Genomic DNA, 12,841 nt, shown 5'->3' with positions numbered 1-12,841 from the left:
CGTCAAGACTGGGCCAAGAAATGTGTTAAGACAGATTTTTGTAAGGTTTTATGGACTGATGAAATGAGAGTGACTCTTGATGGGCCAGATGGATGGGCCCGAGGCTGGATCAGTAAAGGGCAGAGAGCTCCACTCCGACTCACATGCCAGCAAGGTGGAGGTGGGGTACTGGTATGGGCTGGCATCAAAGATGAACTTGTGGGACCTTTTCGGGTTGAGGATGGAGGGAAGCTCAACTCCCAGACCTACTGCCAGTTTCTGGAAGACACCTTCTTCAAGCAGTGGTACAGGAAGTTGGTATCGTTCAAGAAAAACATGATTTTCCTGCAGGACAATGCTCCATCACATGCATCCAAATACTCCACAGCATGGCTGGCCAGTAAAGGTCTAAAAGAAGAAAAAATAATGACATGGCCCCCTTGTTCACCTGATCTGAACCCCATAGAGAATCTGTGGTCTCTCATAAAATGTGAGATCTACAAGGAGGGAAAACAGTACACCTCTCTGAACATTGTCTGGGAGGCTGCGGCACGCACTGTTGATCGTAAACAGATCAAGCAACTGACAGAATCTATGGATGGAAGGCTTTTGAGTGTCATCGTAAAGAAAGGAGGCTATATTGGTCACTGATTTTTTTTTTTTTTTTTTTTTTTGGTTTTTGAATGTCAGAAATGTTTATTTCTAAATTTTGTGTTGTTATATTGGTTTACCTGGTGAAAATAAACGAGAGATGGGTATATATTTGGTTTTTATTAAGTTGCCTAATAATTCTGCACAGTAATAGTTACCTGCACAAACAGATATCCTCCTAAGATAGCCAAATCTAAAAAAAACCCCACTCCAACTTCCAAAAATATTAAGCTTTGATATTTATGAGTCTTTTGGGTTGATTGAGAACATAGTTGTTCAATAATAAAAAGATTCCTCTCAAATACAATTTGCCTAATAATTCTGCACGCAGTGTATGAGTTTCACTTTTTGTATTGAAGAACAGAAATAAATTAACTTTTGATGATATTCTAATTTTGTGAGAAGCACCTGTACTTGAGCTGATGTTAAAATGGCAAGAGTGACAGAAGTCCAGCCCATTAAGGTCAACGGAGTCTATTGTGAGTTTCATCACTACCGTTACTTTAGTTTGTCCTTTCCTATAATGAAACAGACAACGAATAGCACACTTATTATTATAGCGTCGCTTGTTAGTACTATTTATGGGAAGCATTTAGGCATTACATGTGAAAGAGAAAAATTACATCAAGATCACAGCTTGAGCATTTCTAAAATAATAGCAAGATTTGAGAACATACCGCACCCTCAACCTTGGAACGATTAAGCCTTTCTTCTTCATTTAGATAAGACTTTTTTTATACTCCATTTTCAGAAATTTCATAGACATGAATGGGAAGAAGAGTGCATGAATGCTAAATTCAGGGCTCATACTTCACTGGATATGGCATGTTTAGTTTGTATTATAGAGACAACACAAAATTAAAAATTAACTTTCAGATGGTAACTAATGGCAACAAATTTAGGGGGGCATATACACAACACTAGAGATTGTATAATGTGAGGGACAGAGATTAGTAATCAATACTTTAACCCCTTAACGACCAGGGGTAGGTTTTGCATTTTCATTTTTCCCTCCCCATCTTTACAGAGTCATAACTTTTTTATTTTTCCATCTATATGGCCATGTGAGGGCTTTTTTTTTTTTTTTAGGGACGAGTTGTACTTTTAAATGACACCATTGGTTTTAGCATGTCGTGTACTCGAAAACGGGAAAAAAATTCCAAGTGCGGTGTAATTGCAAAAAATGTGCAATCCCACATTTGTTTTTTGCTTGGCTTTTTGGCTAGGTTCACTAAATGCTAAATCTAACCTGCCATTATAATTCTCCGGGTCATTACGAGTTCATAGACACCAAATATGTCTAGGTTCTCTTTTATCTAAGTGGTGAAAATTTTTTTTCCAAAGTTTGTTAAAAATAAATAAAACTGCGCCATCTTCCGAGACCCGTAGCGTCTCCATTTTTCGTGATCTAGGGTCGGGTGCGGGTTTATTTTTTGCGTGCCAGGCTGACGTTTTTAATAATACCACTTTTGTGCAGATACATTCTTTTGATCGCCTGTTATTGCATTTTAATGCAATGTCGCGGCGACCAAAAAAAAAAAAAACGTAAATCTGGCTTTTTAATTTTTTTCTCGCTACACCGTTTAGCGATCGGGTTAATGTATTTTTTATTGATAGATCGGGCGATTCTGAAAGCGGTGATACCTAATGTTTTTATTTTGATTGAGGTGAAAGGGGTATTTTAAAAGTTGTTTTTTTTTTCTTTTTTTACTTTTGGCATGCTTCAATAGCCTCTATAGGAGGCTTGAAGCATGCACAACATATGGGCGATGAGCAGATCGCCCATATGTAGCAGATTTACTGCAGTGCTTTGAGCACAGGCCACCGGACGGCGCTCAAAGTGATCCACCTGCAACAACCATAGAGGTCTGAGACCTCTGGTTGCCAGGGCAACGCGTCGTCAACCCCCGATCACGTGACTGGGGTCGGCGATGAGCTCACTTCCAGCCCGGCATGCTATTTAAAAGGCCGCTGTCAGCTTTGACAGCGGGATTTAACTAGTTAATACAGGGTTTCCCAACTCCAGTCCTCAAGGCACACCAACAGATCATGTTTTCAGGATTTCCTTTGTATTGCACAGGTGAAGCAATTATCACCTGAGCAATACTAAGGAAATCCTGAAAACATGATCTGTTGGTGTGCCTTGAGGACTGGAGTTGGGAAACCCTGAGTTAATAGGCACAGGGGGATGGTGATTCCACTCGCGCCTATTGCGGGCACATGTCAGCTGTTTATAACAGCAGACATGTCGCGGCTTTGAGGTGGGCTCACCGCTGGAGCCCAACCTCAACGCAGGGGATCCTTACCGATGACGTACTATTCCGTCATCGGTAAGGAAGGGGTAAATTTATAGAATTTAAATAAAATGTTACATACTATACCTCGATTGCTTCATTTTTTTTTTCTTTAAGGCTATGTACCCACGTTGCAGAAATGCTGCGGAAATTTCCACATTTCCGCACTCCCGCCGTGGGTAAAACGCATGCGAATTCGCGTGCGCTTTTCCCGCGGAAAACAAGCGTTTCGCTTGTGGAATGCTTGCGCTTTGGAAGCGATTAGCATCGCTTGGAAATGCGATAGGTAGGATGTTAAAATAATAATAAAAAAATATATTGTTATTCTCACCTTCAGACCGGCCCCGATCTGCTCTGCGGCACTCCCAGCATCTTCTGGTCACAGTAATGCTTTCTGGTCATTTGCGCAAAGCATTACTAGGACCGGAAGATGCCAGGAGCGTGATGAGAGGCGGGAAGGACTCCAGGGGCCGCCGAAGGGTGAGTATATCACTTTTTTTATTTTTATTTTTTTACAGGATTATGGTACCCAGGGCCTGGAGGAGAGTCTCCCCTCTTCCAGACCCTGGGTACCATCCGCACATGATCCGCTTACTTTGCACATGGTGGGCATAGCCACATGCGGAAAGTAAGCTGACCAATGTATTCCTATGGGTGTGGAATCGCCGCGATTCCTCAAAAAGAATGGGCATGCTGCGGATTTTTCCGCTATGTGATTCCGCAGCGGAAAAATCCGCAGCATTAGCACAGCATTGCGGAATCCCATAGGATTTGCATGGGATGCGTGGGTTTTTTTTTGCGTTTTCGCGGCGATTCCGCAGCGGAAAAACACTGCGAAAACACAAAAAACACAATGTGTGCACATAGACTTAGCGTTATTGCAACAGCGAAAAAAAAAAAAAAACTGTTTTGTTTCTCTTATTACAGCATTTACCGGCAACTTGATTTTATTGTGAATTGGAAAAGGGGGGAGGGGAGGAGATACAAATTTTTGTTTAAAAGCTTTAATTGGTTACTCTTAGGGGACCTGAAGATGTGACGGTTCTACCACAGTATTACTATCTTTAGTGAAAATCACAGACCTCTATGAAGCCAGCCACGGAAGAGATCACGACAGGCACAGGGGCCTTCAGCTGATGTCCAGCTGTCATAGCATCACATCATCTCCCTGCGTTCATTTCACGAGAGCAGAGTGGCGCCAAAAAAAATTAATAATGTGCATACTTACAGACTTGTGCAGCTTCTCGTAACTCCTCGCTGTCTGTCCTGGTGTCTCTGTAACTTCAAATAACTGCTACAGTCTATTCCACCAGAGCGGGCACCCACTGAGACAGAATACTGAAAGGAGGCAGATTTAGACATTACAAAGCACAGGCTCCATAGTTAAAGGATCACTCAACGCATAGAGGTCCAACCAGACACTTTATTTAGACAACTTCTACCGCAGCAGTAGAAGGTTAGTGGGCATGTACAGCATTAAATACAATAGCGTGATCCCAGCTCATTCTATGGGCCCATACACCACACTGGTCCAGATAACAAGGAGTCCAAGGGCTAATGCTCGGAGTGCTCAGACTCTTCATAGCCGGTGGGAAGAGCATTTGTGTGGGAATTGTGGAAAAGGCTCTTCACTCCGTCTCCCCAAGGGAATTTCTGTAAAAACAACACATACTCCAGTAAATGCAAGATAAAGAGCTTTACTACACCATTACCATAAATGGTATATTACTGTATTACATATACCCAACTCTATACTCCGTATACCCCCATGTAATGCCAGCTAAAAACTGCTAACTCAAAAACCTCGTTTTAAGGGAAATTCTCAGACCTATTAGCCCTGGGTCAGGCACTCCAGAGTTCAGACACAGGTTTCCTCTATTTATTTTTAGTTATCTTGTAATTGTGCTCTCTGGAAAGTGTGTGAGAATGCAAAATGTGAAGAAAAATATTAATCTTTAATTTTATTTTTTTTAAATATGAATTTCTGAGTTGCATGCTGTTTACGTTTCTCCTCATAACTCAGGGCAGAACCAAGATAGAGAAATGGAAAAAACATCATTGAACTCAGAACTGTAGAGGCTTTCAACAGATATGTTACAAGAATATTTTTGTTAATATTTTACCCACACAGATAAATGCAAACTTTTGAAAAGCATTTCCAAAAAAAATTTACACGTGCCTCCTAGGCTCTCGAATTCAAATTTGTTCAGTCTGCAAGTGTAGGGTTTGTATTTTCCAAATAATAATAATAATAAAAAAAAAAATAAAAAAAAGCGTCAAGACTTCTCCTGATATTAAACTATTAAACCAAGCAAATCATTAGATAAATCTATAGTGGATAAAGTGAAATATTTTACATTTTTTGTGGAGTTGTGGAAACATGAAAATCTGCAATTCTGGTATTTCGTTTTTTTCCCCCTTTTATAGTTTTCACAGATCTGATTAAAGGAAACTTTTTTTTTTTTAGTGTGAACACTACCACGTTTCTGAGCGCCTGTACTGCGCCACACAAATGTGTCCATCATTCCCTTGTATACCAGCAAAAATACCTTTTTATTTTCCCCGTGCTGTGTGTAAACGGTTTTGGTTCGGTCAGATGGGCGTCATTTACTAGGCATCTGTGCTGCCTTCCTTGCTCCCAAAAGCAGTCATCTGGGCACTGATTGATGTGGATGATGCATCTAGCATCATCCACATAGCCGAAAGCTCTCGGGCATAGGCATTAGCATTGTGAGCTTGCACAGGCACATGTTGCTCTGTCCTACTGGGGGCAGAGCACAAAATTTAACTGCGCATGCACCCGAAAATCATCTTTCTAGCTTTTTTTTTTTTTTTACAGGAACTTATTCACCAGAATGACATCTTCTGGGCTGATGCACAGTTATTTGCGGTCTGCCAGCAGCAGGGCAGAGCAAAGTGCGCCTGCATGAGCCGACAATGCTAATGCATAGGCACAAGATCTGCTATGTAGAGGACACTGGACTCGTCATCCACATCAATCAAAGCCCGAGGTAAGGAGGATATAACTAAAAGCATTTACATACAACGCGGTGAAAATAAAAAGGTATTTTTGGTGGTATACAGGGGGAGTTAGGCTGTGTGCACACGCTGCGGATTAGGTGCGGATTCATCCGCACGGATTTTGTAAAATCCGCATGTGAAACCGCAGGTCAAAAGACCTGCGGTTTTACCTGCGGATTGCTCTGCGGTTTTGCCCTGCGGTTTTTCATCTCCTCAAATGGAGGAGATGGCAAACCGCAGGAGAATCCGCAGAAAGAATTGACATGTCAATTCTTTCTGCGGATTGAAGACCGCAGATAATCCGCGCGGAAAATTCCGCACCGTCTGCATTGCGGTTTTTGATTCCCATAGGGAATCATGGTACTGTACACCGCAGCAAAAACTGCTTTGGGTCCGCAGCAAAATCCGCAGCGTGTGCACACAGCCTTAGGGGATGATGGACACAATTGTGTAATGAAGTCCAGGCACTCAGAAATGTGATGGCACTGGTTCACACAGTACAAACACTGGGAACAAGTTCCCTTTAATTCTCTATTTAGATAGATCTGAATTTTCTGGACACCGATACTAAATGTTTGCATTTTTCCTTCATTTCTGTATTACTAATTGGGGACAAGGGAGGTGACGCAAATGATTATATTTTTTATTATGTTTTAAAAGTAAAGGAAAAAGTTAAAAAAAACAAACACTGTTAGTCTTCTTAGGGGACCTGAGCCTGCTAGTGTTTCATTGATTGCATTATGTACAGCCATACTGACGCAGCATTGCTGTGTATAGTAAAGGCACTGTCTACGATACCTAACAACAGACTGGCCATCATAGAAGACATCAGATGACAGACGTGGGTGGCATTAGAAGGGAGGAGGAGCAGGGAACTGTGACATCAACTATTGCGATTGCTAAATCCTGTGTTGTCAGCTGTTTATGGAGTTGTTACCCCGGCGCTGTAATCCTGCCTCTACTTGATGTGGAGCCCGCTGTAAACTTTCTGAAAAATAGGAAGTATGCACCAAAAAAAACAAAACTAGTGGTCGCTTTGACAATTGCAATGTTAAAAAAAATTGGCAAAAAAAATGTGTTATAATAGATGCATATGATAGATGCATATAATAGATGCATATGTAAAAACATATGTAAAAACATTTTCTGACGATGGCTTCCATTTTAAGGGGTTGTTCACTACGAGTATAAGTATTATTTTACAAGGGGTAAACATAGGGGTTAAGAAGGGGGATGTCCAAGTAGTGGACACCCCCTTTTACACCAGATGGGTTTACATGCCGATTTTTACTTTGAATCCATCATACAACCCACTCTGCAGCCCTGCACCAATGTATGACTATAACATCACAACTGAACTTAGAGGAACCGAGATCATCCTCTGATCTTTTCAAGTTACTTAAAAAAAAAAAAAAGAATCTTTCATTTCTCCTGTCATTTCTGGCTTTCTGAGTACATTTATTCCCCATAATACAATGGACCCGTTTACAAGTAACCGCAGCACGGTGGCTCAGTTATTAGCACAGCAGCCTTTCAGCACTGGGGTCCTGGGTTCAAATCCCACCAAGGACATCTGCAAGGAGATTGCAGATACTCCATACTCCAGACATACTGATAGGGAATTTAGATTATGAGCCCTAATGGGGACAGTGATGGTGTCTGTAAAGCGCTGTGGAATATGATGGCGCTATGTAAGCGAAGCATAATAAAACTAAGAAGTGCTGTTCTGGTTATTCTTGCTAGAAAAGTACGAATAAATTGAAAATTAGGTGTTACTAATCATTCATTCTGACCATATGCAATCACTGCGGACATCCCTTTTACAAAGGAAAAGGTAATATCCAGTTATCAATTTTAACCACTTAATGACCAGAGCTTTTTTCGGTTTTGCGTTTTCGTTTTTCGCTCCCCTTCTTCCCAGAGCCATAACTTTTTTATGTTTCTGTCAATATGGCCATGTGAGGGGGACAAGTTGCACTTTTGAAAGGCATCATTGGTCTTACCATGTCGTGTACGCGAAAATGGGAAAAAAAATTCCAAGTGCAGTGAAACTGCAAAAATAAGTGCAATCCCACCCTTGTTTTTTGTTTGGCTTTTTTGCTAGGTTCACTAAATACTAAAACAGACCTGCAATTATGATTCTCCAGGTCATTACGAGTTCACAGATACCAAACATGTCTAGGTTCTGTTTTTATCATATTGTGAAAAAAAAATTCCAAAGTTCGCTAAAAAAAAATAATAATTTGCGCCATTTTCCCATATGTCTCCATTTATCATGATAAGGGGTTGGGTGAGGTTTGCGTGCAGAGCTGATGTTTGATACCATTTATGTGCAGATACGTTCTTTTGATCGCCCGTTATTGCATTTTAATGCAATGTCGGGGCGACCAAAAAAAACATAATTCTGGTGTTTCTTTTTTTCCCCCCGCTATGTCGTTTAGTGATCAGGTTAATCTTTTTTTTATTGATAGATCGGGCGATTCTGAACGCAACAATACCCAATATGTGTAGGTGTGATTTTTTTTTTTTTTTATTGTTTTTTTTTTTTAATGGGGCAAAAGGGGGGTGATTCATACTTTTATATTTATTTTTTTTTCATATTTTTTAAAACTTTTTTTTAAATTTTGGCATGCTTCAATAGCCTCCATGGGAGGCTAGAAGCATCCACATCTCGATTGGCTCTGCTACATATAGGTGATGAGAAGATCTCCTATATGTAATAGAATTACAGCACTGCTATGAGCGCCGACCACTGGGTGGCGCTCATAGCAATGCCTCAACAACCAGTGGTCTCTAGGAGACCTCAGGTTGTTACAGCAACACATCACTGACCCCCGATCACGTGACGGGGGTCGGCGATGAGCGTATTTCCAGTCCGGTGGCCGGAAGCGCTGGTTAAATCCCGCTGTCAGCGTTTGACAGCGGGATTCAACTAGTTAACAGGTGCGGGTGGATCACGATTCCACCTGTGCCTATTGCGGGCACATGTCAGCTGTTCAAAACAGCTGACATGTCCCGCTTTGATGCGGGCTCACTGCTGGATCCCTGATCAAAGCGGGGGTACTGCCATTGGACGTACTATTGTGTCCAATGGCAGTAAGGTGTTAAACATATTGAAAAGCAGTAGCAGCACAATGCCCCTCCAATGTGTTAATGGTGACTAATGCTGAATAAGGCTGTCTTGCTTTACGCGTTTTTTTTTTCTTTTAAATTTACAGGCTGGCAGGTTGATAACGTAACTGAGCTCTCACTCACCCTCCTCAGGTCCAACAAGGTCTACTCTCTGCCACTGCTCTGGTCTATTTTTGTTTATAATGTCACCACTGCAGCCAATCACTTGGTTCAGCAGCTTGTGCTGTCTAGATATGCAGAGCCTCTGAGCCCAATGTTTGCCTTCAATGGAGAAGTGATATCACCGCTGCGGCTGATCAATGACTAGGGCAGTGGCAGACAGACAGCTCTGGATCGGGAAGTGCGAGTATCAGGTGCATTCGTTATTTTACACGTCTCAGGGCCTATGGAATAATGGAAGTGAAATCTGGACAACCCCTTTAAAGTTTGGAATATAAAGCAGGAGTATTCAGCTGCATGTTGCTAGACCGGCTTTTACAGGACTCAAACTAATCTGTAGGAGCCAATTCTAGTAAAAGATTTTACTTTCTAGCGATCCAATATACTAAATAGAAAAAAAATTGTTCCCAACGACATTCATGTAGCAGGTTGGGAATCTGAGGTTCACTAGAGATTTTACATGGTGTTTTCCGAGCAGCCCGTCACTGAAGGTCATTGTAGACAACCTTAACCAATAAATCTCTGGTTAACGGCTAAATGATCTCAGCTCCACTGTGGTCTGGACTTCCACTGGAGGAGACCGCGCAGAAGTGACTTTACAGGAAGCGCCAACAACAATAAAAAAAATAAAGTCACAGATCAGATTTTCCTAGGTCTCATCTGTCAAACTTTAATGCCACAGACAGGAATAGAATAAGGATTGGCAGACAATGTATACATGTAATCACTTACACTGCAGGTTGGCGTCTAGCGTACATGTAATCACACATCTGCCCGGATCACCTCCATGGGGGACGCTGCAGATCAGTGTACATGTACTCACACATCTGCCCCGATCACCTCCATGGTGGGGAGATGGTGCTGCAGATCAGTGTACATGTAATCACACAAATGTCCCAATCACCTCCATGGGGGGGGGGGGAAGCTGCAGATCAGTGTACATGTAATCACACATCTGCCCGGATCACCTCCATGGTGGGGAGATGGTGCTGCAGATCAGTGTACATGTACTCACACATCTGCCCCGATCACCTCCATGGGGGACGCTGCAGATCAGTGTACATGTAATCACACATCTGCCCCGATCACCTCCATGGGGGACGCTGCAGATCAGTGTACATGTACTCACACATCTGCCCCGATCACCTCCATGGTGGGGAGATGGTGCTGCAGATCAGTGTACATGTACTCACACATCTGCCCCGATCACCTCCATGGGGGACGCTGCAGATCAGTGTACATGTAATCACACATCTGCCCCGATCACCTCCATGGGGGACGCTGCAGATCAGTGTACATGTAATCACACATCTGCCCCGATCACCTCCATGGGGGACGCTGCAGATCAGTGTACATGTAATCACACATCTGCCCCGATCACCTCCATGGGGGACGCTGCAGATCAGTGTACATGTACTCACACATCTGCCCCGATCACCTCCATGGTGGGGAGATGGTGTTGCAGATCAGTGTACATGTAATCACACATCTGCCCCGATCACCTCCATGGGGGACGCTGCAGATCAGTGTACATGTAATCACACATCTGCCCCGATCACCTCCATGGGGGCGGACGCTGCAGATCAGTGTACATGTAATCACACATCTGCCCCGATCACCTCCATGGTGGGGAGATGGTGCTGCAGATCAGTGTACATGTAATCACACATCTGCCCCGATCACCTCCATGGGGGGGGGGACGCTGCAGACCGGTGACCAGTCACAGTGCCATCACTGACCCCCCTCCCCCAGGATGAGACACTACCTTGGTCCGGATCCGCAGGTGCTCATAGGCTACGAACTCCGGCCGGGGCTCATGGTGCTGCGCCTTCAGGTACGCGTTCAGCATGCACACAGCCACACCAGGCAGCGCCACCACATAGGTCAGGATCTTCCATGTGCGAGCTGCGGGGAGAGAAGTAGAGATGAGCCGCTGCCGCGGGGTGACCTTCACTGACAGCGGCCTGCTGAAGGTGACCCACAGTACCGGCCACCCCTGCCGCACTGCTGTCGCCCTATACCTGCATCCCCATGCTCAGCATGCGCTGCCGCAGAAAACAAGCGCCCGCGGTTAGCCACCGAACGACCAAGTACGCCAGAGAGTCTGCCCAGCGCCGCCATGATGTCCCTCACTGAGAGCGGATGCGGACGTGAGAAGCCTGCTCTCCAAGGCACCGGAAGGGGAGGGAACCGGCGTGATGCGCATGCGTTCAAATTCTTGCCCGCAGGCGAGCGCAAATGTCATCTGTGAGTGCGCATGCGTCACGTGCAGGAGCTGGGTGGGTAGGAAATGGGAATGTGGAGGACAATGCGGAGGAGGAAATGTCTGCTGTGGTGTGAGGACTCCCAATGTCACGTCCCTGTCATGAAGGATTCTTATTGCTTTCACTATTGTCATGGGGTCAAAATCAATAGAAAATAGGAGAATTTGTAGCCATAAATGCAAATCTGCGCTAATGCACTACTGTAGGAGATTCTTTTTTTAGAGTGGTGTCACTAATGTAAGTTCCCGGCCTTATACTCACCAGCAGCCGTCCGCGCCGGTCGTGTTCTATCTACAGGATGTGACCAGTCAGTCCGAAGCTGCGGGCACAAGATGGCGGCGCGGGAAGAGCAGAAGACGGCGGCTGCGGAGTATAATACTTGGGGCAGGGAACGTGCGTTCATGGCTACACTCCAGCCCTGAAATAAAAAAATGCCTTAAAGCTTTATTCCCTAATTTACAAGTTATCCCCTGCCCATACTCGGACCCCATGGGAGAGGCTGGGGAATAGCTTGTGATATTGGGAATAAGCCATTCAATTATTTGAACAAGTTAATACAAGTCACAAGCTGGGAAGGAGTCAAAAGGGGAAGCGAGGGCCAAGATTACCCCTGATCTAGACTAGGTCTATGCATTCAGACCAAATCTGATCACCTGACTGCCCCAATGGCTGAGCTGCTTGCATAGGGATACTTAGTACGGTAACTATGGCTCCTTATATTTAAACATGTACTGGGAAGAAATGTACACACTGGTGTCACAGTACGGAGGTAATACAACATAAAAGCGATAATGAACACACTAAATACAAAGTGATGTCATAGCTCCAGACTAATGCACACAATAATGTCACGGAAGAGTAATAATATAGCACGAGAGGAAGCAGTGATGTCACACTACAAGGATATTGTACAGCTCTTTCAAAAAGTAAGAGACCACTGCACAGTTTTATAAAAATCAGCTTCTCTACATGTCGGACAGCCATTCCAGTGTCAGTTGAATTCCAACCAGAGTACACCTCATTCTACTTAATGTGCTTCTGATTAGGTGATCACCTGAACCAAATCTTATTTAACGAAGGAAAGTATAAAAAACCCTGCTGTGGTGTTCACAATCCTCTTGCAATAGGACAAGCTGGATGGCAAAACAAATGCTAGTCATATCCCGAAAGTAATAGGAATGAAAAAATAACTTTTAACCATGCCAAAGGAGTTGAAAAGAAAAGCCTTGAGTGAGGAAAAGAAGGGCTCAATTCTGGCTTTACTAGCAGAGGGATACAGTGAGCGTCATGTTGCCTCCATCCTTAAAAAGTCTAAGGCCTGTTTCATACTTCCGTTTTTGA

At 43.6% G+C, this 12,841-nt stretch overlaps 1 protein-coding gene across 1 annotated transcript; it reads right to left on the bottom strand.

The window, feature by feature from the left end:
- Positions 1-4,327: 4,327 nt before the first annotated feature.
- Positions 4,328-11,420, bottom strand: COX6A1 (cytochrome c oxidase subunit 6A1). Its single transcript, XM_073582747.1, has 3 exons — positions 11,258-11,420; positions 11,002-11,141; positions 4,328-4,577 (listed from the first exon to the last, which is right to left on the bottom strand). Exons 1-3 carry the CDS (start codon positions 11,355-11,357, stop codon positions 4,479-4,481), a joined length of 339 nt encoding a protein of 112 aa, XP_073438848.1. The 5' UTR covers positions 11,358-11,420; the 3' UTR covers positions 4,328-4,478.
- Positions 11,421-12,841: the final 1,421 nt, after the last annotated feature.

Source organism: Dendrobates tinctorius, unplaced genomic scaffold (assembly GCF_039654945.1).
Source record: "Dendrobates tinctorius isolate UK_male_01 unplaced genomic scaffold, ASM3965494v1 ptg000073l, whole genome shotgun sequence".
NCBI classification, from domain to species: Eukaryota; Metazoa; Chordata; class Amphibia; order Anura; family Dendrobatidae; genus Dendrobates; species Dendrobates tinctorius.
This window is presented reverse-complemented; position numbering and strand designations above follow the sequence as displayed.